Consider the following 27,365-nt stretch of genomic DNA (forward strand, 5'->3'; position numbering starts at 1 on the left):
GCAGCTGTTTCAAAGAGAAGCACTGTTAACATTTCAACACCTCCTGGAGAAAATTCACCAGCTCAAACACGTTTTTTTTTTTTTTTAAAATTTCCGCACATTAGATATTTTAGTACAAGTGAGATATGTAAATATTATTCTAGAGAAGACTGAACTGTTGGATGCCATTGTTAAAAAATATTGACAACAAAGATTTGGACTGACTACACTATCCTTGAACTCAGGCCTGATGATGTAGATGCTTACACCACGTACTGAAGTGATAAACTACAAATTATAAGTAATACAGTTATGGTCCACCGGTAATTAGAGTGAGCCATCACATACACTATAAAATTAACACTAAAAGACTATATATATATATATATATATACATACACACACATACATACACATATATGGAAAATGTCACTTACCCAGTGTACATCTGTTCGTGGCATGTTCCACTGCAGATTCACATGCACCCTCCCACCTCCCCGGGAGCCTGTAGTCGTTTAAGTTCACAACACTGTTGATGTATCTGTTGTATTATGGTCTGAGGCACAGGGTCTTGAAATGGCCGCTCTTTGTTTAGATTTGTGGAATTCCACCACTGAAGGGACATGCATGTTTGGCGGTCTATCAACACTAGACCTTGAAGTTGACCATGTGCCTGTGACCATTGTTGTGCAAAGCACTGTTGTAAGGGCTGCATGTTTAGTCTTGCGTGTGGAACAATTGCAATACATGATGCCATCATCCCTAAAATCTTCATGACAAATCTGACAGTGTACTGTTGATTTGTCTGTATCTGTGTGATTATATTTTGGAATGCTCGTATTCTTTGCGTATTTGGACATGCTAGCGCTTTTTGAGTATTTAGTATTGCACCCAGATACTGTTGTATTTGTGCAGGTTGTAGATGCGACTTTTGGTAATTTATTGAGAACCCTAGTGTGTGCAGGGTTTGTATTACGCAATGCGTATGGTTTTGACACTGCGAATGACTGTTTGATTTTATTAGCCAATCGTCTAGATATGGAAAGACATGTACATGTTGTCTTCTTAGGTAGGCTGCGACTAACGCTAGGCACTTTGTGAATACCCTTGGAGCTGTTGTTATTCCGAAGGGTAACACTTTGAAATGATAGTGCTTTCCTTGAATGACAAACCTGAGAGATTTTCTGTGTGCAGGATGGATGGGTATATGAAAGTACGCATCCTTGAGGTCCAATGTTGCCATGAAATCGTGTTTTTGGAGTAGTGGGATTACATCTTGAAGAGTTACCATGTGAAAATGTTCTGGCAGGATGTAAAGATTGAGGGTCCTGAGATCTAATATTGGTCTGAGGGTGCAATCTTTTTTGGCAATCAGGAAATATAGTGAATAAACGCATATCCCTATTTGAGCTTGTGGCACGGGTTCTACTTCTTGTTTGAGTAATAGAGATTTGACTTCTTCCTGTAACAGATTAATGTGTTCTGTGGATAGTTTGTGTGACTTTGGTGAACGATTGGGGGAGTTTGTATCAATTCAAGGCAATAGCCATTGCGGATAATTGATAGTACCCAATTGTCTGTGGTAATGTTTTGCCAATTTGTGTGGAGCTGTTGTAGTCTTCCCCCCACAGGAGAGGTGTGGAGTGGAAGGGGATGAGACAGGTCACTGCTTAGGGTGCTGTGGAGTTTGCTTAGAGGTCTGAAATTTCTCTCTATTTCTGGGATACTGTCCTCTATATGTGCCCCTAAAACCACCTTGTTGGTATTGTGGTTGGTAGGTTGGTTTTGCCTGCAATGTGGATGCCTCTGCTGTTTGTGTTCTAAATACACCTTTAAACGGAGGTATCCAAAAGGATCCCCTGTATGGTGGGGAGTATAGTGCACCCATTGCTTTTGCGGTGTCTGAATCTTTGCGCAATTTCTCAATGGCTGTGTCAACTTCTGGACCAAAAAGTTGTTTCTTATTGAATGGCATATTTAACACTGCTTGCTGTATTTCAGGTTTAAAACCCGAGGACCTGACCCATGCATGCCCTCTTATTGTTACTACAGTGTTGACACTTCTAGCAGCGGTATCTGCTGCGTCTAAGGCAGATCGAATTTGATTATTCGTAATGGCTTGCCCTTCCTCCACTACTTGCAGTGCCCTCTTCTGATGTTCTTTGGGGAGATGCTGAATTATGTCTTGCATCTCATCCCAATGGGCCCTGTCATATCTAGCTAACAGTGCTTGTGAGTTAGCTATCCTCCACTGATTCACCGCTTGGGATGCAACTCTTCCTTGCCGCATCAAACTTTCTGCTTTCTTTGTCGGGTGGGGGTGCATCTCCTGATGAGTGGGAGTTTGCCCTTTTTCTGGCAGCGCTGACTACTACCGAATTTGGAGGAACTTGTGTTATGTAATCAGGATCAGAGGGAGGTGGTTTGTACTCCTTCTCTATCCTGGGCGTAATTATACTTGCTTTAACTGGCTCATTAAATATTTGATCTGCGTGTTTTAACATGCCTGGGTGCATGGGGAGGCACTGATATTTTGAATGTGTGGAGGAGAGCGTATTAAACAAAAAATCCTCTTCTAACGGTTCAGTGTGCATGGTGACCCCATGGTATGCTGCAGCCCTAGCTAAAACATGATTGTACATAGTGCTATCCTCTGGTGGTGAAGGCTTAGAGGGATAGCTGTCTGGGTCATTGCTAGGAATGGGATCTGGATCATAAAGATCCCACGGATCTACATTGTCCTGTTGTGAGTTAAAAGAGTGTGATGGTGACTGCACTGGTGTAGGACTGGTAGGAGGAAAGGTATGCAGGTGTGGAGAATGAGGAGGAGAAAATTGAGGAGGTGGTGGTTTCTCCTTCAGCTTTGGCACTTTAGCTGGAGGCCAATTCTTTCTGAAAGGCTAGTTTTCTCTTAGGTTTTAGAGGAGGTGCTGTTAGGATTCTGCCTGTTACTTTGTGGATATGAATCCTGGATTGCCTTTCTTCCATAACTTTAAGTATTGGCTGTACTTGAGACTCCTCTTCAGAGGTTTTGTGGCTTTCTTTTAGTCTCTTTGGAAGTCCATGCTCCTCTGTGTAACCTGCCCTTTCTGGCTCCGAAGCCGGCTTTTTCAGTATCGAAGGGATGTTCTCGGAAAGGGATTTCCGAATTTTCGACTCAGAAAAATGGTGTTTGCTGGAGTCGGACACAGAGCTTTTTATTGCCTCCGATCGTTTTGGAGGAGTGGCCGTTTCCGGCGCCGAACTGGTAGTTTGGTCACCGGTAGTCTTTTTTCGGGCCGAGCCATGGCTTTCCGGCAGTGGTGTACCCAAGGCCTTATGTTTCTGTCTTTGTGATGGTACAGGGGCAGGCGTACTCACATGTTGTCCTGCCGTGACCGGTCTGTCTTCCTCAGATTCCTGTTCGGAGTCAGAACCTCGAATGAAGACTGCTGTCTGCATGATTTCTTCCTCCTCTACGTCGAGATGTTCGGAGCTTCTGGACGCCATCTCGAGTCTTCGTGCCCTCACGTCTCGAAGAGTCTTTTTGGACTGGAAGGATCAAAAGGCCTCACAATTTTCTTCCTGATGATCTGGGGAAAGGCAAAGATTACAGGCGAGATCTTGGTCTGTATGAGGATATTTCGCGTGGCACAGAGGACAGAACCGGAATGGAGTCAGATCCATGAGGCTTCCACGCAGTTGGCCCGACTAGGCCCAAGTTGGGCGCGAGTGCCCAAAAGGGCGAGTAGATTAGTCTTCTCTGACGGTACCCCTGTGTTGATGGAAGATGTACACCCGATCGATACAATACCGAAGAAAATGAAGCATTTTCAAAGTTTTCCAAATCGAACTTTCGAAGCAAAAGGAAACACGTCCGAACCCGACGGTGGAAAGAAAACAATCTAACATGGAGTCGATGCCCATGCGCAATGGAACCAAAGAGGAGGATTCACTCGATCTCGTGACTCGAAAACACTTCTTCTAAGAAAAGCAACTTGTAACACTCCGAGCCCAACACTAGATGGCAGAAGTATAATGCACAGCATGTGTATCTGCAGCTACACATGCTACAGAACAAATATGTATTATATGGAAAATGTCACTTACCCAGTGTACATCTGTTTGTGGCATGAGTCGCTGCAGATTCACATGCTGTGCACAGTCCGCCGTCTGGTGTTGGGCTCGGAGTGTTACAAGTTGTTTTTTTTCGAAGAAGTCTTTTCGAGTCACGAGACCGAGGGACTCCTCCCCTTTCGGTTCCATTGCGCATGGGCGTCGACTCCATCTTAGATTGTTTTCCCCGCAGAGGGTGAGGTAGGAGTTGTGTATGTTAGTCATAGTGCCCATGCAATGGAATGAATACGTATGTACATAATAAAGGTTAAAGTAATATATTTACAAATGTACAATTGTTCAAGATCTACTTCTAAACGGCTACAGGCTCCCGGGGAGGCGGGTGGGCGCATGTGAATCTGCAGCGACTCATGCCACGAACAGATGATACTGGGTAAGTGACATTTTCCGTTCGATGGCATGTGTAGCTGCAGATACACATGCTGTGCATAGACTAGTAAGCAGTTATCTCCCCAAAAGCGGTGGTTCAGCCTGTAGGAGTTGAAGTAGTTTGAAATAATGTTCTAAGTACAGCCTGACCTACTGTGGCTTGTTGTGCAGTTAACACATCTACACAGTAGTGCTTGGTAAATGTATGAGGCGTAGACCATGTTCCTGCCTTACATATTTCGTTCATTGGAATATTTCCTAGAAAGGCCATGGTAGCCCCTTTTTTTCTGGTTGAGTGTGCCTTTGGTGTAATAGGCAGCTCTCTCTTTGCTTTAAGATAGCAGGTTTGAATACACTTAACTATCCACCTGGCAATGCCTTGTTTTGAAATTGGATTTCCTGTATGAGGTTTTTGAAAGGCAATAAATAGTTGTTTTGTTTTTCTAATTAGTTTTGTTCTGTCAATGTAGTACATTAGTGCTCTCTTGATGTCTAATGTATGTAGTGCTCTTTCAGCTACAGAATCTGGTTGTGGGAAGAACACTGGTAATTCTACCGTTTGATTTAAGTGGAACGGTGAGACAACCTTTGGTAAAACTTTTGGATTTGTTCTTAGAACCACTTTATTTTTATGTATCTGAATAAATGGTTCTTGTATGGTAAATGCCTGAATCTCGCTCACTCTTCTTAGAGATGTGATGGCAATCAAAAATGCAACTTTCCACGTTAAGTATTGCATTTCACAAGAATGCATGGGCTCGAAAGGTGGACCCATGAGTCTTGTTAAGACAATGTTGAGGTTCCATGAAGGAACAGGTGGTGTTCTTGATGGTATGATCCTTTTTAAGCCTTCCATAAACGCTTTAATGACTGGTATTTTAAATAGTGAAGTTGAATGAGTAATTTGCAGGTAAGCTGATATTGCTGTGAGATGTATCTTTATGGAAGAGAAGGCTAGATTTGATTTTTGCAAATGTAGTAAATATCCTACTAGATCTTTTGGAGATGCGTGTAATGGCTGAATTTGATTATTCTGGCAGTAATACACAAATCTTTTCCACTTGTTTGCATAGCAGTGTCTAGTGGTAGGTTTTCTAGCTTGTTTTATGACCTCCATACATTCTTGTGTGAGGTGCAAGTGTCCGAATTCTAGGATTTCAGGAGCCAAATTGCTAGATTCAAAGATGCTGGATTTGGATGTCTGATCTGTTGTTTGTGTTGTGTCAACAGATCTAGTTTGTTGGGTAGTTTGACATGAGGTACTACTGACAGGTCTAGTAGTGTCGTGTACCAAGGTTGTCTTGCCCATGTTGGTGCTATTAGTATGAGTTTGAGTTTGTTTTGACTCAACCTGTTTACTACATATGGAAGGAGAGGGAGAGGGGGAAAAGCGTATGCAAAGATCCCTGACCAGTTCATCCATAGAGCATTCCTTTGGGATTGATCTTGTGGGTACCTGGATGCGAAGTTTTGGCATTTTGAGTTTTCCTTTGTTGCAAATAGATCTATTTGAGGTGTCCCCCAAATGTGAAAGTAATTGTTTAGTATTTGGGGGTGAATTTCCCATTCGTGGGTTTGTTGGTGATCTCGAGAGAGATTGTCTGCCAACTGGTTCTGAATCCCTGGAATAAATTGTGCTATTAGGCGAATGTGGTTGTGAATCGCCCAATGCCATATTTTCTGCGTTAGGAGGCACAACTGTGTCGAGTGTGTCCCTCCTTGTTTGTTTAGATAATACATTGTTGTCATGTTGTCTGTTTTGACAAGAATGTATTTCTGGGTTATTATGGGTTGAAATGCTTTCAGCGCTAGAAATACTGCTAACATTTCCAAGTGATTTATGTGAAACTGTCTCTGATGTATGTCCCATTGTCCTTGGATGCTGTGTTGATTGAGGTGTGCTCCCCACCCTGTCATGGAAGCATCTGTTGTTATGACGTATTGTGGCACTGGGTCTTGTAAAGGCCGCCCTTGGTTTAAATTTGTACTGTTCCACCATAGAAGCGAGATGTATGTTTGGCGGTCTATCAACACCAGATCTAGAAGTTGACCCTGTGCTTGTGACCATCGTGATGCTAGGCACTGTTGTAAGGGCCGCATGTGTAATCTTGCGTTTTGGACAATGGCTATGCATGAAGACATCATGCCTAGTAGTTTCATTAACATTCTGACTTGTATCTTTTGTGTTGGATACATGACCTGTATTACTTTGTGAAATGTTTGAACCCGTTGTGGACTTGGAGTGGCAATCCCTTTTACTGTGTTGATTGTCGCTCCTAAGTATTGCTGCGTTTGACACAGTAAAAGATGTGACTTTGCGTAGTTGATGGAGAACCCTAGTCTGTGAAGGGTTTGTATGACATATTTTGTGTGCTGAGAGCACTGTTTTAGCGTGTTGGTTTTGATTAACCAGTCGTCTAAGTACTGGAACACATGTATTTGCTGCCTTCTGATATGCGCAGCTACTACTGCCAGGCATTTTGTAAAAACTCTTGGCGCAGTTGTTATTCCGAATGGTAACACTTTGAATTGGTAATGTATTCCTTGAAATACAAACCTTAGGTATTTCCTGTGCGAAGGATGTATTGGTATATGGAAATACGCATCCTTTAGATCTAATGTTTTCATGTAGTCTTGCTGTTTGAGCAGTGGGATTACGTCTTGTAGTGTGACCATGTGAAAGTGGTCTGATTTTATGTAGGTATTTAGTGTTCTGAGATCTAATATTGGTCTCAGAGTTTTGTCCTTTTTGGGTATTAGAAAGTACAGTGAGTAAACTCCTGTGTTCTTTTGTTGAATTGGTACTAATTCTATTGCATCCTTTTGTAGCAGTGCTTGAACTTCTAGTCCTAGAAGATCTATATGTTGTTTTGACATCTTGTGTGTTTTCGGTGGGACGTTTGGAGGGAATTGGTGAAATTCTATGCAATAACCATGCTGGATAATTGCTAGTACCCAAGTATCTGTTGTTATTTCCTCCCAGAGTTTGTAAAACTGGCTTAGTCTTCCCCCCACAGGTGTTATGTGATGGGGGTGTGTGACTTGTGAGTCACTGCTTATTTTGAGGGGTTTTGGCACCTTGAAATTTTCCTCTATTTTTGGGGAATTGTCCCCCTCTAAATTGTCCGCGAAAACCTCCCCTCTGATATTGTCCCTGGTAGGTAGGTCTTGTTTGAGAGGTTGTGGCTTCTGTGGGTTGACCTCGAAACCCTCCCCTAAAAGGTGTTTTCCTAAATGTGCCTCTGCTCTGCGGGGAGTAGAGTGCGCCCATGGCTGTGGCTGTATCGGTGTCCTTTTTGAGTTTCTCAATGGCAGTGTCTACTTCCGGCCCAAACAATTGCTGTTCATTAAACGGCATATTGAGCACAGCCTGTTGGATTTCCGGTTTAAACCCAGAAGTGCGTAGCCATGCGTGCCTTCTTATTGTGACTGCGGTGTTTATTGTTCTTGCAGCTGTGTCTGCTGCATCCATGGAAGACCGTATCTGATTGTTGGAGATACTTTGCCCCTCTTCCACCACTTGTTGCGCTCTTTTTTGGAACTCCTTCGGTAAGTGTTCGATGAAATGTTGCATTTCATCCCAATGAGCCCTGTCGTATCTTGCCAAAAGTGCCTGAGAGTTGGCAATACGCCACTGATTTGCTGCTTGTGCTGCAACCCTTTTACCCGCAGGCCCCGACAGGGGATCGAAATTACCCCGAAGGGCCACCGGAGCTCTTCAAAATTCGGTGTCGATTTGTTCTAACTAACCCGATACCGAACGCAACAATACCGACGTTTTTTTCCGAGATTCTAACGAACTTTCCGACCCGAAACACGGAGCGAAAAGGAACACGTCCGAACCCGATTGCGGAAAAAAAAAAAACAATCTAAGATGGAGTCGACGCCCATGCGCAATGGAACCGAAAGGGGAGGAGTCCCTCGGTCTCGTGACTCGAAAAGACTTCTTCGAAGAAAAACAACTTGTAACACTCCGAGCCCAACACCAGACGGTGGACTGTGCACAGCATGTGTATCTGCAGCTACGCATGCCATCGAATATATATATATATATATATATAAAATATATTCTTTTTTCTTTCCTAGATGTCCATATGAAAGGGCAGACCTAACTTATAAGCAAAATGTTATTTACCCAGTAAGCATCTGTTTGTGGCATGAAGTGCTGTAGATGCACATGCTCTCCATACTTAAGCCATCTAGTGTTGGGTCCGGAAGGTTGCAAGTTGTTTTTGTTCCAAAGATCTTTCGAGTCATGAGGTAGAGTGACTCCTCCTTGTGCTGGCAACGCGCATGGTCCTGGACTCCATCCTCACAATTTTCCTGCAGGTGGTTGTGAATGGAGTGTAGTGTAAAGATAAGCAAGAAAAATGACCATGTATCCAAAAGTGTATTAAGAAACGGTAACGACCAAACGTGTCTGGGGAGCCAGCTGGGTGCAAATAGATTTACAGCATTACATGCTGCAAACAGAATGCTTACTGAGTAAGTAACATTTTCCCTTTTATGGCATGTGTGGCTGTAGATAAACATGCTCTGCCCAGACTGTAAAGCAGTGCCACCAGAAAAGCTGTGGCTAACCTGTGGGCATTACAGTAGTTTGAAAAAGCCTATGTAGCACTCCCTGACCTACATTGGCTTGCTAGTGTGCTAGAAAATCCACCAAATAGCATTTACTGAAAGTGTGCGGTGTTGCCCATGTAGCTGCCTTACACATTTCAGCTATGGGTAAGTTACCTATACATGCCATAAATACACCTATTTTGCATGTTGAGTGTGCTCTGGGGTCAAAAGTGTGACCTCTTGGCTTTTGTAAAACACGTTTGGACACATTTAACAATCCATCTTGTTATACTGCATTTAGTAATAGGGGTACCTTTATGAGGTGGGAAAATGCAACAAAAAGTTGTTTTGTCTTCCTAAATGTTTTAGTTCTATGAATGTAGAACAGAAGCGCTCTTTTCACGTCTATTGTGTGGAGGGCTCTTTCAGCAACCAAATCAGGTTGTGGGGGGAAAAAAACGGCAATTCAAGCTTGGTTGAGATGAAATTGAAATACTACTTTTGGTAGAAATTTTGGGTTGATAAGAAGAACCACTTTGTCTTTATGTAACTGGAAAAAGGGTTCTTGCAAGGTTAATGCCTGGAGCTCGCTAACGCGTCTCAGTGAAGTGATTGCAACTAAAAGGGCCACCTTCTAGAAAAGAAATTGCAAAGGACATGAATGTAGTGGTTCAGAAGATGGTCCCACAAGTCTAGTGAGAACCACATTAAGGTACCAAGAAGACACTGGAGGTAATCCTGGTGGTATCACTCTTTTAAGCCCTTCCATAAAAGCCTTTATGAAAGGGATTTTGAAAAGAGATGACCGTTGTCTGTTCTGAAGATAAGCAGCAATGGCTGCTAAATGTAACGTTATAGAAGTATATGCCAGGTTTGATTTTTGCAAATGGATAAGAGACAAAATAATATTTTGTACAGACACTTGGGAAAGAGCCCCAGTTTTTAGAAATGCTACAGTGAACAAAAAATGTCCTCTTTGCTACATAACATGTCCTAGTGGTAGGTATATGTGCTTCTTTAAAAATGTCTCTACATTCTTGAAGTAGATTTAAATACCCAAATTGTAAGACTTCAGCAGCCAAATTCCAAGATTCAGCTCCTTGGAATTTGGGCACCGGATCTGACCTTGGTTCTGAATGAGAAGGTTCAGGTTGAGGGGAAGCTTCTCATATGGCACTACTGAGAGATCAAGGAGAGTGGTAAACCAGGTTTGTCTGGCCCATGTGAGTACCACTAGAATTAGTTAGCCTGAGTTTCCGAAGCACATACGGAAGAAGGAGAGGTGGAAAAGCATAGGCAAATATTCCTGACCAGTTCATCCATAGGGCACGTTGTAGCAAGGGTAACATCTTGGAGTGTGACCATGTGAAAAGTTTCTGATATGAAGCAATGGTTTAGAGGTATGAGATCCAGGATGGGTCTTAGTCAGCCATCTTTATTGGGGATGAGAAAGTAAAGCGAATACACTGCTGTCCCTTGATTCTGAATAGGAACTGGTTCTATTGATCCCTTTGCAAGTAGAAAATGAATTTCCTGTTTGAGGAGAGTGATCCCGTGAGAGTTTGCGAGTGTGAGGTGGGATATTTGGAGTTGTGGAACCGAGCTCCAGATATAAGTCATGTTGGGTAATATCCAACACCCATTGATCTATAGTGATTTGTTGCCAATTTTGGAGAAAGAACTGAAGGCGCCCACCTACAGTTGTCTGGCATTCAGCAAGTAGCCGGAGTGAAACACTGTTTAGAGAGAGTGGCAGAGGCTCGTGGGGAGGTTGTTCTACCTCTACCTCTGCAATTATTTCCTCTAAAGGGCCCTTTATAGAATCCAATGTGTGAGGATGTATGTGCCTGAATCTTTTTGTAGGATGAGGATGTTTTAGCTGAAGGAGATTTAGAGGCTGGCTTGTATTGCGGTCTACGAAAAGCAACATGAGAGCTGGGAAGCTGGAGCGCAGCCATTGATTTCGCTAACTCTTTTTTCATTTTCTCGAAGGCCGGTCTACTTGAGGGCCAAAAAAGTGTTCCTTATTAAAAGGCACATTTAGAATGGTTTGTGGCACCTCTTGTCTGAAGCCAGAAATGCGCAGCCACACATGTCGGCACAGGAGGACACTAGTATTAATACCTCTGGCTGTAGTAACAGCTGAATCTAAGGCACAGCATATAGAGTTATTGTGAATGAGCTATCCCTCATGAAAAAAATATTTTTGCCCCCTTTTCCTGTGTTCCTCTGGGTGGTATTGGAATAACTGCTCCATTTTGTCCCAGTGGGCTCCATCGTACCTTGCCAGGAGTCCCTGCATGTTGGTAATACACCAGCGATTTGGTGCTTGGGTAGCAACACGCTTGTCTGAGGCGTCAACTAGTTTACTCTCCTTAGCAGGAGGTGGAACATCTTGGGCAGCTTGGAAGTTAACTCTTTTCCTAGCATTAGTCACTACTAAAGAGTCTGCTGGAATACGACTCCTGATGTATATGGGATCTTAGGGGGGAGGCCTTCTATTTCTTCTCCACTCTAGGAGTAATAACCAGAGCTCTAGCCAGGTCTTGACAAAGGTCATCCAGATGCTTTAACATTCCCATAAGCATAAGGATATATTAAGTTGTTTTGTGTGAGGCAGTTAGTGTTTCAAAGAGGAAATCATCCTCTATAGGATCCTTATGAAGAGGCACATGATGGTAAGTTGCTGCCCTCCCCACTAGTTCTTGAAAAAAGTAGTGCTGTGAAGTAGTGAAGGTCTAGTTGGATAAACCTCTATGTTTGTATCCCTATAAGTATCTACGTCATACTGACACCAACTATCTATATCAGTGTGTAAGTGCTCCATGCAATCTCCTGTATCTTGTGTATCATGGAGGGAATGAGGTGATCCTTGTGGTAAAAGGTCCAGGGGATCACCGTGAGAATGTTGCGGAGACGGGGAATGTGGTGGTGTGGTGATTGGAAAGGGGATGTAGGGAAAGGTGTCTGAGCCTCTTCTATGTCCTTATCCATTTTCCTTTGTTTGACCAGAGCTGTAGGTTGTTCTAGAGCCTCCTCAAACTTGAGTTGTTGCTTAGAAGGGGTGAAGATAACAGACTTCACCAACACTCTTCCAGTTTGTGGCTGGATTTGAAGTTGCGACTGCTTGCCTTGGAGCTGTCGTTTCATTTTATGTAGAAGTGACTCCTGTAGCGATTTTGGTTCTGAGTTTATTCTGGATTCAAGTTTTCTTCGGTGCTGAAGTGGGTTTGCTTTTCAGACCATAGGCAGGCAGTCTTTTTGGTGCCGAAAGAGTAGGTGCCGAATAGGTGGTGGAAGGTTTCGGCACCAGAACCAATGGCATTTGGCTTGGGGTAGAAGCAGACACTTTTGGCTTAGGTTTCATTGCCAAGTTTGGCGGGCATCTGAAAAAGCCTTTTGATGCCTGACATGGCTAGAATGCAGTGGTGGCTCGATAGACTTAACTTCCAAAGTGGTAGGTTTTCTTAAATTAATTAGCGACAAGACAGAAATCCTATGTTTTGGAGCTGCTAAGGGTTTGTGGAATTCTTGCTGGTGGCTGACAGATTGCGGTACTTTACCGGCTCCTATTGTCGCCACTAGAAATTTGGGCATCATTTGTGATAATACTCTTTCTTTCAAGCTGCAGGTTACTCATGTTATTAAAACTAGTTTTTGGACTCTGAAAATGCTGAAACAAATTCTCCCTTACTTCCAGAGGGAGTGTAGAATCACTGTTATTTTAGCATTGGTCATGTCTAAATTAGACTACTGTAACGCCTTAAAGCTTAACCTGAATAAGTCATCTCTTAAGAAGCTTTAGTTAATTCAGAATACAGCAGCTCGTTTTATACTTGATCTTCCGTGTGGGGCCTCTGCTAGTGACAGCCTGAAACAATTGCACTGGCTGTCGGTGGCGAATCGAATTAGATTTAAAACCGTATGTTTGACCTATAAGGCCACACAGGGAAGTGGTTTTGATTATTAATCTTCCAGGTTATGCTGGTATAGACATAAACGGCAACTTAGATTCATGGGATCCTTTCTGATCCAGGTCCCTCGTACTCACAAAGCAAGATGGGGTGACAAGTCATTTACGGTGGAAGCGCCCAGATGCGGGAATTCACTCCCTCTGTGTACAAGGAAGGAACAAAACTTTATGGCTTTTAGGAGGCTTGTCAAAACCTGGTTGTTCCCTCGTTAATTTCAGTTATCTCTTGCTCCTCTCTTGTGCGCTTCGATCGGAACGCGCTGTATAAATACCAAATACAAATAAAAAAATTGTGCCGGAGCAGGGGGTGATTCACTTACGATTTGTTGGCCCACAGGGATATCCTGCATTTCCAGGGTCGCTTCTGCCATCAACTTTGAGTCTTGTATGGAGAATGCCTTCTCCTCAGCAACCGAGACCTCCTAGCTTTCCTGCTCTATTTCTGACATTATGTCCTGGATACCGAAAATGTTGAGTGTCCCCTCCATCTCCTGCACCTGCATTTTGCGGCAACAAGCTCTTCAGCCTTCTTCAACCTGAAGGATTGACAGGCCTCACAATCTTCTTCCCTATGCTCTGGCGACAAGCAGAGATTACAGTCCTGATGTTGGTCGGTCCGAGATAATTTGGAATGACACTTCGGACAGAAACAAAAAGGCATCTGTGCTATCAGTCTTTCATTCTCCGAGGTGTAGGATGGAGAAAATTACCATCCTAAGGGCGCGGCCCTGAAGACCTGGTATGAAAAAGTTTCAATAGAACAAAAGGTTTCTTAAATCCAGAGTGCAAAAAACACGATCTGAAAAAAATACCAACGAGGTTAGAGAGGGTTTCCGGAATGGGGGAGACTTATTAGGGTCTTGAACTGGAGCCCTGAGAAAATACAACCGGACCCGACAGCGGAAAAAAACAATCTGGAGATGGAATCCAGACCATGCACATTGCCAGCAAGAGGATGGGTCACTCTACCTCGTGACTCGAAAGACTTTTAAAACAAAAATACATTTGTAACCTTCCGGACTAAACAATAGATGGTGGAAGTATGCAGAGCATGTGTATCTACAGCCACACATGACATCGGACATTTAGTTCCTTTCCCTCATTAATTAGAATATGGCTGGATATGTTTATCCCAGCAAAAGTTGCACAATTAGTATTGGTCACAATCCTATCAGCTATTTATCACCGGAGAATGGCTTGATCCAATTGCTCCGACAGTTTGTGATTGGTGAAAAAAATATATGGATCATTATCAGTGGGAGGTACCATTCAGTTGGCATGAAGAAAGTTCCTGTCAAAAGAAATTTCAAAGGATTTGGGGACCTCTAGAGTACTGGGCAAGAAAGAACAGTCATCTGTGAACTAAAATGTAATACGCATTCTTTATAGTAATTATCTACCTGAGAGTAGGACTCATTTTTTCTTGTTAGTGATATTACATAAATGGCAGGATATATATTGTGAATATTTGCTGATGTCCCAATGTTGTCTTCTTCAGCTATTTAATTTCAATAAAATGGGAAAAAAACGTTGCAAGGTAATCCAATGCTATAAGGAAGGAACACTAGTGGAGGTTCATTGACACAAGAAGTTCACAATGATGAATGGTTCAAATGTGATATATATATTGATCTTACCATGTCAGCATCTAAATATTAGGAACAGGATATGTATTTCCTTGTACTCTGATCATATCAATGTACCTTGGTATTTTATCAGCATTTTCACGTCTTTTACTTCTCTGGTTTTGGCTATTTGTTTTTACCTTTGTTCATTTAAAATAAAGAAGCATTAGGATTAAAAAAGAACTAAATGCTTGTATAGACTACTTAGGCGACAATAATTAAATGTTTTATGTGAGTAATGGTATTGTCCTATTAGAACATATAATACCTAGGCAGAATTTCCAGCGTGTGGAAGTTTTAAATCTCTCCACACGCCTACATCAAAACCACATTGGTTGGGCTATTAAACAAAATTGTAAGGTAAATATGAAGTCTTTTTAGTAAGCTGACTGAATTACTGCAGTCCTTTACAGAAAAGTAGACACACTAATAGAAATGTTCAGGTTGAAATAATAACACATTTGAATTGTTTGAGTGGAAGGAGTGTGTTTGATAGCCAGATAAAAGGACTGTTTCTAAAGAAAAACTGCACCATGCCAGTGTTTGCATTTTGTACAAAAGAATGTACAACACACGTTCGACACAGTACATCCTGCTATGTTTCTAGATCAAGGGCATGTGCTTTTCACAACAACTCAAATCAGTTACTCATTGACGCGAAGTGCTTTATGTAGAGCACAAGAAATACCAGTGTACTGTACAAATGTAATTATTTGCACCACAGAACTACAATGGCAAGAACAGATTGGTTGATAGATCAAAATGACACCAACAGGGTCCTATGTGCAGCTTTTGGTTTGTCATAGAAAAGGTCACAGCACTGATCATGTTGCTTACAAAAAATGACTTCATGGTTAATTACTTGTTGTTAATCTTAAGTCTTGATGCTTAGTTTCTACTCACGATTTGTGAATATACAATTCCCAGAAAAGAAAATTCCATGCAAAGCAACCATTGCCACCATGAAGATTTGTCAGGAAGTGGGAGGTGAAACAAATGAGTAGTCAACACAGAGTGCTTTGTCCTCTGCTTGAGTGGAGACCCCACAGAGTGATTCCCCCCGTTAGTCATCCTGAATGTCTCCACTCATGACAGTGTATATATAGCATAGGCATCATTAGTGCAATATTCTCTTGCATACCCTGAGCAGGCATAGCATAGTGTGGAGTAGTCCAAGTCTCTGTAGCACAAAAGGCGCTGGCACAGCATGGGCACCTTCAGTGCAACCTTTCTTTTAGACACAGCAGAGATAACAATTGTGTGACATTTCCACAATACAAAGCAGGTACAGTACAAACAGCAACAATAAAAGTTTATCTCATCGACAGGGCAGGTATGCCATAGGCAGCTGAAAGCCATGTTTAGGGCAATGGGCTGGACATTGTGCCCAGGAGCCAGGTCAGAGAAAGGGTCCATATCAGGTGAATGCAGGGGCCTATACCCTGGTCCTTCATCACTCTATGCAGGAGGGTGGTGCATGGGTATCAGACTGTTGGGGTCTGTGCCTGCTTCTCTTCATCTTTGTCACTGAAATTACTATGTGATCACTCAGAGATCATCTGCTGACCATCTAGGAACAGGCTTGGGGTGAACAACTGGTGATGACACCATTTGACCCTAGACTAGGAAATAGGACTATGGATTTGTCTCTTGTCTGTTCCCTCTTGTACAAGTACTCAAAGCGAGCTGTGCTATTATAACAGAGAGATCCATGAGTAAACAGAGAAGTATATTAGCACCAGTCAGTGAGCTGATGCATAAAAAAATAGGTCCTGAAGAAAGCCAATTTGACCCCCCGAGGCACATAGATAAATGGCTGAAACATGTCAACCTTTAATTAGATGTAGGAACACATCATGGCTCCAGGGACATCACAAATTGCTTTTATTCTTGTCAGAGAAGACAGGTAATAAAAAGGTACATTAGTACAAGGGTGCACTCTAAGCAATTTTAAATCACACTTTTTTCTTAGTTGATGCACATATCACATTGTAGATGCCCAAACACTGAAAAAAAACCTTGAACGTGATCTACTGTAATCAGGAGTGGAAGCACACTCTGCAGGCGTTAGGCACCCGGAGTGGGACCCCAATGATGAAGCATGCCCCCAGCCAGGTCGGTGGGTGAGGGTTCTTTTATAAATAAATAAAAAGATTTCTTTGGAACACAGAAACTGAACTTATGTATTAATGAAAAAGGATCACATACCTGCTCCTGTTTTGATTAGGATTCATTTGTTGGAAAGACAAGCAGGTACTTTTATTTTTTTCTTCTTACTCTCTCTTACGTTGGTTTCCATCTAGTCAATAAGACATCTTACTAGCCAATGAGAGTCATTCATTCTGTACTCAGTCACCCTCGGCCAGTTGTTAAGGGGGCCCTCAGTCTGCCATCACAGATCAAGTGCTGCTGCAGTGAAGACCCTTTAGCACTTGGGTTGGACACCCCTATCCTAGCTTAGTTTCATGGTTTGTGCTTTTTACATTCATACATGTTCTTATTCATTTTTTTTGTGAGCCTGCTTTTCGCCAATTATTTTATGTTTTTTATTATATATATTTTTTCTGACTGGAAAAAATACAAAGGTTGCAGGGCATTATAGCTAGGTTCTGAATTTACTCCTACAAAACCATAGAAATTCAGCAGTTACAGTTCTTTCAAGTAACTATAACTCACCGCCTTAGGTAACTATAACTTGCGTCCTTGCCATGCACAGTTTTCTAATCAATAATGTTATTGCAAATGTTGCAGTGATAATATCAAAGATGCCAAACAAGATTTCATCAATTATATATTATGTGGAGAAATTAGCTGTGCATGGCAAAGGTGCGAGTTATCGTTACTTTTGGGAGTGAGTTATAGTTACTTGAAATAACTAACTATAAATGCTGAATTTCTATGGTTTTGTACAAGTAAGTTCAGAACCTAACTATAACGTCCCTGTAACCTTTGTTTTTTGCAGTGAACTTATATGTTTTTTTTTAACATAGAGTAATTTTAATTACTATACCTAATTCCAACCCACGCTGAGCACAACCTAAGGGGGTTGGTCGCAAGGCCCGAGTAACCACCCATCACAGCGCCAGGCACTGCCTTCGGCCATGTGCTGCGCAGGTTGGCCACAGTGCCTGTCTGTCGGTGGATCTGTGAGTGGGTGCGTGAGTGTCCGAGTGGGTCTGAAAGTGGGTGTGTGAGACTATGAGAGGGTCTGAGTGGGTGTATGAGTGGGCACCAGAGTCTCTGATTGCATGTATGAGTGAATTAATTAGTACATGAAGGAGTCTGTGGTTTTTCTTGCAATTATTTTCATATTTTCAGATATTTTTTTAATAAATCACACAAACTAGCAGCCCTGAGTACTGCACGCGGCGATGAAAAAATATTTCAAACCCATAATTTAGCTGTAAAAGACACCTATATCACAGCCCTAGAGACAAGGTACCTTCACCCTCACTCCGTATGCAACTTTCAACTTTGAATTTCACCCCCAGGGACGTGTCCCATGAAATAAAAATGACAGCCGCAACTTTCTAGTCAGGTTGTAGTCAGCCGATTGAAGTGCTTCTTTTCACAGGCTTACTCACAGAAATTCCTGACGCAGCCAGAGATTTACAAATTTATTTTCCCTTTAATATCTCAAAAACTACTGAACTGATTTACTCCAAATAAGCGAAAGTACAATCTGCGTACCGAGAACTAGCTTTCGGCTAAATTCAGTGTAATTCCATCCAGCGGTTCGGGCTGTAGTTGTGTTCAAAGGTCCTATGGGAATTAACATGGGAAACATAACTTTTTTCACTCCCCCTTTTTCTGGGCTCCCGCTTGGTGGATCACTTCGAAAGTTTTTATGTGCGCCAAGAATTACTGCCACAATGTTTTGGGAAAGATATAGGCAAGGCAAAAACAAGTTTTCTATGGAAACATGGTCCTAACTATAACCACCTAGTGGTAACTGCCACTAGGCAATATATATATAACACACATATATATATATATACACACAGTACATACACACATACACATATTTGATATAGGGACTTTCCTTATCAGATTTTTGCAGCTGCCGCTTTCCAGGAAGACTGAGTTCACGCTACGCATTTTATCAGCCGTTAATCAACCTTTGTCCAAGGCTGCCATGCACGGTACAGGATATGCTAACATGTATTGCCAGCCCAGGAGCCAGTTTCTATCCTTGAGACACTACATTACATCAGGACTTTTCTCCAAACTCTCCACAAGTTATTATATAAAGAACACATAGGCCCAAGAAGAGTAGAGGGCATTCTGGTCATTACTGTCCCGAAACATGTTCCACATGACAGACAGCTTTGCTGATCCTGGCACCGACTCTTTAGCTTGAGACAGGGTCCTGCTATTATATACAGGTGGACTGGAGCTACTCCCTTAGGTCGGGCCAGGCAGAAGGTGCACAAGTGGCCTCAGGACGAGGGGTGGGATTCTCCAGGTCTGGAGGAAACCAGGGTCTCATATCAAAGGAGGCAGAGGCCTTGGTATGCAGATTTACTAGCCATCCTGCAGGAGGAGATGATAATGAACAGACATTGTTTCCGGACCAGAGAGAGCCCGGACTCTCACCTACAGGGGGTTAGAAAATTATCTGCGATGGCAGGCTGATCGAAACCAGTCAGTTCCTCGTTAGTATAGTGGTCAGTATCCCCGCCTGTCACGCGGGAGACCGGGGTTCAATTCCCCGACGGGGAGATTATGTTGGAGAAGTGTGGCTCAATGGTTAGAGCGGCAGACCCTGATGCAGAAATCTGGCCCGGGTCCAGGGTTCAATTCCCGCCTCAGTGGGTCTTGGGCTCAATTTCCTCGGACCTGATAATTCTCGTATCGGTGCCTAATTTAATTCATGGGTCCCACTCTGTAACTCTGGGCAATACCTTGCTTAATCTCCACAACGGCCCCAACAGCGCTGGGATGCCTGGCTTCACCTTGGAGGTTGCCCAGGAGTGGGCACCTCACAGGGAAAAGCCAGGAGGGGTTCCACAGCGGAATGCGTACAGCGCCTTGAGACCCTAACGGGTGAGTAGTGCGCTATACAAGTACGAAGTTTACAGTTTACAGCCAGCACAGTAAAGACTAGTAGGATTCAGGGGGCACCATCAGTATGGATTTATTAAGACAAGGTGTTTGATACCAAACACCATAGGTTTCAGTAAAGCCATCATGTAGCCCGGGGACTCATTATGACCAGTGTGCAGTACATACACATAAGGTGGCGTCCCTGTTCACTTGTAACATTTAGCAATTGAACTAGACAGCAAGCCCTCACATGTTCCCTGCCCTATCGCTGGCGAAGCCTGTTGTAGGGGTGACTTACTTATATTGGATGCAGTGTCTTGGGCATGGCACACAGCGAGTGTGCCACATTGTATTTGCAAACATGGTTTGTCGGTGGATCTGTGAGTGTGCCACGTTGTATTTGCACACATGGTTTGCACCATATCATGCAGCCTGAGATGGCAGTCTGCATGTAATTGGTATGGGGGTCCATTAGGGTGGCATAATACATGCTGCAGCCCTTAAGGACCTTACATAGCACCCATGTCCTAGGTACCAGGGGTATAATTTACTAGGAACGTACAGGGGTGCTAAAGTGTTTCCAATTCTTACATAATTAGACCATTTTACCTTGTTTTTAGGGAAAGAGCACTGGCACTGGGGCCTAGTTAGCAGGAACCCAGTGCACATCAGTCAAAAAACATCAGCACCAGTTGCAAAACGTGAAGGTGAGGATGAAAAAGAGGGGCGCTTTCCAACAACTGCTACTTAGGGGTGGGTCAAGACAGTTTTACATGTGGATGCCCACCTTCTATAACAACAGACAAAAAAGACCATACGTAGAGCTAACTTGAGTAATTTCCACTTCATAAGAAGCAATAGATCAACCATTTCCATCTACTCCTTTGTATACCAATTCACTGGATATGCCATTGGTTTCTTTACTCCAGTAACAGCATGTGTAGAAAAACTAGCTAGTATAATATTTAGTAACATTTAATATGCTGGAACGTCATTACTCAAATTTAGTTCCATGCTTTTTTTTCTAACAGTTTTGCCTAAAGTCAGGACTTAACCATACAGAATTATGAGAAGTGAAGGATTTAAAATGTGCTTACTACTTCATTTACAGAAGCCATAATTTGGCCCTCAAAAACAGAATGAATGACCTTATTTAAAGAAAGAAAATATAACAGTGCAAGTATGAATATGGGAGGTTAATTTCTTGCTGGCATAAGTAGGCTGGGTATGTCAGGTCAGACGTAAAAGTAGCCTAAGGCATTATGGTTTTGTATAGGATGACCATCACTGCTATTGGGTATGTGACTCCATCACAGCCTCTTTTGGGTTTGAGAAACAACCAACAGTGATATGCACTCTGAAAGAAGGTGTTGACAGGAATAGTTGTCGCTATAATTACTTTTACAGGAATACAGAACATACATTACTGATAAGCTTCGGCCCCAGCAACTGCAACCATTTGTCAAAGAGGAATTAATCTTGTGATATTGAGGATAAGTCAATCAAACCCAAGTAATAGGAGCAGGCATCACTAGACACACATTTTCACAGACATGGTGTAGGAAAGTACCATCTTGCCTGGCATGTTACCCCCATTTCTTTACTTGTGTGTCAGTTTGCTTTTGCCTGTCTCACTGGGATCCTGCTAGCCAGGACCCCAGTGCTCATAGTTGTGGCCTGAATGTGTTCCCTGTGTGATGCCTAACTGTGTCACTGAGGCTCTGCTAATCACAACCTCGGTGCTTATGCTCTCTCTGCCTTTAAAATTGTCACTGCCGGCAAGTGACCATTTTACCAATTCTAATTGACACACTGTAACACCCTTATAAATCCCTTGTAAATGGTACCTAGGTACTCAGGGTATTGGGGTTCCAGGAGATCCCTATGGGCTGTAGCATTTATTTTGCCACCCATAGGGAGCTCAGACAATTCTTACAAAGGACTGCCCCTGCAGTCTGAGTGAAATAACGTCCATGTTATTTCACAGCCATTTTACACTGCACTTAAGTAACTTATAAGTCACCTATATGTCTAACCCTCGCTTGGTGAAGGTTAGGTGCAAAGTTACTAAGTGTGAGGGCACCCTGGCACTACCCAAGGTGCCCCCATATAGTCCAGGCAATTTCCCCAGACTTTGTGAGTGCGGGGACACCATTACACGCATGCACTAAATATAGGTCAATACCCATATGTAGCTTCACAATGGTAACTCCGAATATGGCGATGTAACATGTCTAAGATCGTGGAATTGTCCCCCCCATGCCTAATTTGGTATTGGGGTGCCAATCCCATGCATACCCGGGGCTCCAGCATGGACCCCGGGTACTGTCAAACCAGCTCTCTGGGGTTTTCACTGCAGCTACCGCTGCTGCCTACCCACAGACAGGCTTCTGCCCTCCTGGGGTCTGGGCAGCCCAGTCCCAGGAAGGCAGAACAAAGAATTTCCTCTGAGAGAGGGTGTTACACCCTCTCCCTTTGGAAATAGGTGTTAAGGGCTGGGGAAGAGTAGCCTCCCCCAGCCTCTGAAAATGCTTTGAAGGGCACAGATGGTGCCCTCCTTGCATAAGCCAGTCTACTCTGGTTCAGGGATCCGCCAGCCCCTGCTCTGGCGCAAAACTGGACAAAGGAAAGGGGAGTGACCACTCCCCTGTCCATCACCACCCCAGGGGTGGTGCCCAGAGCTCCTCCAGTGTGTCCCAGACCTCTGCCATCTTGAATGCAGAGGTGTGAGGGCACAAAGGAGGCCTCTGAGTGGCCAATGCCAACAGGTGATGTCAGAGACCCCTCCTGATAGGGGCTTACCTGACTAGGTGGTCAATCCTCCTCCTCTGAGGGCTATTTAGGATCTCTCCTGTGGGCTTCTCTTCAGATAATGAATGCAAGAGCTCACCAGAGTTACTCTGCATCTCCCTCTCCGACTTTTGCCAAGGATCGACCGCTGACTGCTCCAGGACGCCTGCAAAACTGCAACAAAGTAGCAAGAAGACTACCAGCGACATTGTAGCACCTAATCCTGCCGGCTTTCTCGACTGTTTCCTGGTGGTGCATGCTTTGGGGGCTGTCTGCCTTCACTCTGCACTGGAAGCCAAGAAGAAATCTCCCGTGGGTCGCCGGAGTCTTCCCCCTGCTAACCCAGGCACCAAACATCTGCTTCACCGGTCCTCTGGGTCCCCTCTCATTGTGACGAGCGTGGTCCCTGGAACACAGGAGCTGGATCCAAATGACCCCGACAGTCTAGTGGTCCATCTGTCCAAATTTGGTGGAGGTAAGTCCTTGCCTCCCCACGGCAGACAGTAATATCCTGTGTACTGCGTGAACTGCAGCTGCTAGGGCTTCTGTGCACTTTTGCAAGGAATCCTTTGTGCACAGCACAGCCCAGGTCTCCAGCACTCCGTCCTGCTTTGCTCAACTCGCTGAGTTGACCACTGGCTTCGTGTGACCCTCCTTTGTAGAGTTGAGACGACCACCATGCTCAGTTACTTGAACCAGTGTTCAAGTACACTTCAGGTGCTGCCTGCTTCTGCGTGGGCTCCCTGTGTTGCTGAGCATCCCCTCTGTCTCCTCCTCCAAGGGGCGACCTCCTGGTTCTCCCTGTGCCCGGGCAGCACCCATTTTCTTCAATCGCGACCTTTGCAGTTAGCAAGGCTTGTTTGCGGTCTTTCTGCGTGGAAACAACTCTGCATCCTCCAGCACGCCGTGGGACATCTTCTGTGCAAAGGAGAAGTTCCTGGCATCTTCCGTTGTTGCAGAATCTTCAGCTTCTTCCACCCGGAGGCAGACATTTTCACCTTCATCCAGGGTTTAGTGGGCTCCTGGCCCCCCGGACATTTTCGTGACTCTTGGACTTGATCCCCTTCCTTTGCAGGTCCTCAGGTTCAGGAATCAGTCTTCAGTGCTTTGCAGTCAGTTGTGGTCTTTACAGAATCTCCTATCACGGACTTTAGTGTGTTTCTGGGGAAGTAGGGTAACTTTACTCCTACTTTTCAGGGTCTTGGGGTGGGGTATCCTGGACACCCTTAGTGTTGTCTTACACTCCCAGCAACCCTCTACACACTACAATAGGCCTGGGGTCCCTAAGTGGTTCGCATTCCACTTTCTTAGTATATGGTTTGTGTTGCCCCTAGGCCTATTGCATCCTATTGAATTCTACAGTGTTTGCACTACTTTGCTAACTGTTTATTAGCTGATTTTGGTTTGTGTGTATATTTTGTGTATTTTACTTACCTCCTAAGGGAGTATATCCTTTGAGATATTTCTGACACATTGTCACTAAAATAAAGTACCTTTATTTTTAGTAACTCCGAATATTGTGTTTCTTATAATATAGTGCTATATGATATAAGTGGTATAGTAGGAGCTTTGCATGTCTCCTAGTTCAGCCTAAGCTGCTCTGCTATAACTACCCAGCCTAAGCTGCTAGAACACTACTAATAAGGGATAGCTGGACCTGGCACAAAGTGTAAGTACCATCAGGTACCCACAATAAGCAAGGCCAGCCTCCTACACATGGACAGAACAAACCTGGCCTACCTTTGATAGCAGATATTTGGTCTGGATAGTAGAGCGTCTTCTGGGTCAAAAGAGGATTTTTTTTTTATTTATTGAAATTTTTAATTAAAGGCTCATCAGCGAGTGATTCTTAAGGTTCGTGATCATCAACTAGCAGATTATGCTGTAAAGTTATCAATATATTGTCACATCACTTTTGTAGTTGTTTAGGATGCTGGGAAAAGGAGGCTACAATGTAGACTGGTGCATCCTGGAAAGTGTTGCCAGCTTATGGCATCATCAGCCGCAGAGTGGAGCAGACATACGCGCAAGGGCATGTCCTGCACACATTCAAGTAATAAATTACTTGCTGAAGTCCTCTCTGGGTTGCTGCTGACGTTAATCTAATGATACAACACAGCTGAATAAGAATTACCATTGTTATCTACATTTGCAGCTGTAGTAACACTGTAACCCAGTACAGACAGCAAGCAAAAAAAACAAAAACAAAAATCACCTCTCTGCATCCTCTTGATTTTAAAGAAAATCAAGGGTGTTTAGTTTGCATATGCACTTTTATCCAATATGAATCAGCATTTTCTTTCATATGAAGTTAAAACATAGCATACTCTGAAACTACTTACAGCCTGAGCTTCTTCATTCTCAAATGTGAGCAGCTCCAATGTGGAGTCCTCTTCAAGTGGACGATCCAGGTCCCACAATTCATTGTTCACTTTGGCTATTACTGTGTTACTTGCCAATCCCTGACTGAAAAGAAAGAAAGCAAGTGTCAAGTTCAACCAAAGAACACATGGCATTCCTCAGACAGACTTTTAATACACTACAAACTGTTTCTTTTTCATGTGCTGAGAGGAATAAATTCACTGCTTGGATCTACGATGATGCTCAAGTTGCCATTTGAGCATAATGTTAGTAATACGGGTTCAAATTGTCTTGACAACATAATTTGTATTTTAGCGCATGCATGGCTACCTTTTTCTAACCTGCCACTAAAGTGGGGTAGGATAAGGATGGTGTGCAGCACATAACATATCTTGACCCCATTTGAAGGGCTAAACTCGCAGCCAGCCTTCCTCTCTTACCACATTGCACTTTATCTGCCCACAAACTTACAAACACTGTCAAAACCAACAGGTCTCGAGTCCAAAAGGCCAAGCTCTTAAATCTGTCATGGATGTTTCCACTGGCATTCACATGCAACTGGGGAATGTGATCTATATTAAAGAAAATCCATTCTAACAAGGCTGCCAATGTGTACGCTTCCATTGTACGCTTCCAAATATTTAAAACTGGAAGCAGGACAGGTGAGTAAAAAAAATGAGTAAGACAGCGGGGCACAAGAACAAGCGGAAAGAACACATGCCCTCATATGGAGTGAAGAAAGATAAAGAAAACATGATTCTTTCAAAGTCAGCAGTGGAAGCATACAACTAATTCAACCAGAAGACTGAGACCAAGGTGGGACAAACAAAAATAGGGAGGAAAGCTACTGAATAAAGAGGAAACACAGGAGATACTCAGCAAAGCCATTCCATCAGGACTAAGGGGCTTACCTAAAGCTCACTCTAGGTATATATCATTTAATGTAAAAAAAAATATATATATATATATTTTTTTTTAAATGGTGTGCTGAGAAACAGCTAAAGCGATACTGCTAGTCGTAGAAGACCGTGTCCAATTAGCTAAAAACCACAGACTTGCTGAGGGTGTCCCCAATAATGTGGCAACTTGCCAGTCCTGCAATCAACCTCTCAGGATTCTTCCACAAGTCAGCATTATAATTGGCCACAGGCAATACTGGAGTAGGTAAAATCACCAGAATGAGCTGTCAAATGCAGTAGGGGTGTACAAGAGTCCGTTGCATAAAAAATGGTTTCTGAAAGTTTGGGTGAGATTCAGTCACCAAACTACAAAATTAAAGCTCAGTCAGGATCCCCACGGAAAGGTCAGCTGGACTGGGGCAGGATCAGTCATGTATCACTCTGGCACCAGAAAAGCATACACAATTGTGACAGAATGAGTCATTTCACATGTACCCTAATCTACTATAGATATTCCAAGATAATATATATTGCCAGATGTTCATGGTCACTGAACTAAATTATACTAATTGTAATCTAGCTTGAACGTATGAAAGTTTGAGTGGACACACAATTTGAACATGTGATCACTGGGTCCAACAAAGATCACCCCCAGCAGTAGTCAACTGTTCAAATCACAGTGTCCCCACTTTTGGGGAGTTTTAATTACATACAGCATTGTAACGAAACAGGCAAAATGATTCCATGGTATTCATGTTTCAGGGTATGTCATGTGAAACGACTACATCAATGTTGAAGTATTCAAGATAAAGACAGTGTTGGAGAACAATAACCAGTTATTGTATCCTAGTCAAAGTTATAGTATGGATTTTATTGAGATTAGAATAGTGACAATTCGGATAAATGCGTGCTTTCGATGTAATAGAGACTTAGGAGAGAGGGAGTGAAGGGGAACTGTATGATGAAACCTCTTCAAATCAATATTTCCTCAGGAATAACAAACTAAGAACAACGGGGTAATTCAATACATTAAAACCATCACTAACTGATCCCTCCGTTTGCTCCTACTCCCTTAGTTGCTGTGTACAAACGTGCATCACTGGCGCGTCAGCTGTGTTAAGTGCATAAGTGTATGTAATTCTGGAGGGGAATGACGTCTTTGGAAATTTTAAAGCAACAAGCCATGAGACAGAACATAGAGGACTGGTGCAAGCAGAGTCCAGCTAGGGCCTGACATTGCAAATACTCCAAGTAACACTTATTCTCCACTTCCTGCTGTGAGAGTGTGAATTTTCTAACATGCTTACTAATGATTCTAGGATACTAAATGTATAATGAATTAACGTGTAAATGGGTGAGTTTTGAAAAAAGTTGCCACAGTTCATTCTCTGTTCCTAACTGAGCAAAATTCTGACTAAATGTTGTGGTTATTTTCCATAATTCAATGATTACATAAAAGTATATTTGATACTTTAATAGATGTGTCCACAGCTACCCCTAATGGTTTGCTGCATTATGTCTTACAAGGCCATGTTTTAACTGAACATTGCATAAGTTAAATGTTCTATCGTTTGAGAATATTACTAATACGTCATTTCTTCCTCGAGAATGGAAGTGAAGGTTGGAACTGTAAAAGTTTCTTTC

At 43.1% G+C, this 27,365-nt stretch overlaps 1 protein-coding gene and 1 non-coding gene across 3 annotated transcripts in view; one reads left to right on the forward strand and one right to left on the reverse strand.

Moving 5' to 3' along the window:
* Positions 1-27,365, reverse strand: part of LOC138284024 (threonine--tRNA ligase 1, cytoplasmic-like) — a 221,178-nt gene that overhangs the window by 160,253 nt on the left and 33,560 nt on the right. For both annotated transcript variants that reach the window (XM_069222371.1, XM_069222372.1), the window contains exon 4: positions 24,804-24,927. In XM_069222371.1, the coding sequence (XP_069078472.1) occupies positions 24,804-24,927 (124 nt within the window). The remainder of the gene's footprint in view (positions 1-24,803; positions 24,928-27,365) is intronic.
* On the forward strand, positions 19,276-19,347 carry TRNAD-GUC (transfer RNA aspartic acid (anticodon GUC)). Its single transcript has one exon. It is a non-coding gene; the product is annotated as a tRNA-Asp (tRNA).

Source organism: Pleurodeles waltl, chromosome 3_1, assembly GCF_031143425.1.
Source record: "Pleurodeles waltl isolate 20211129_DDA chromosome 3_1, aPleWal1.hap1.20221129, whole genome shotgun sequence".
Classification (NCBI taxonomy): domain Eukaryota; kingdom Metazoa; phylum Chordata; class Amphibia; order Caudata; family Salamandridae; genus Pleurodeles; species Pleurodeles waltl.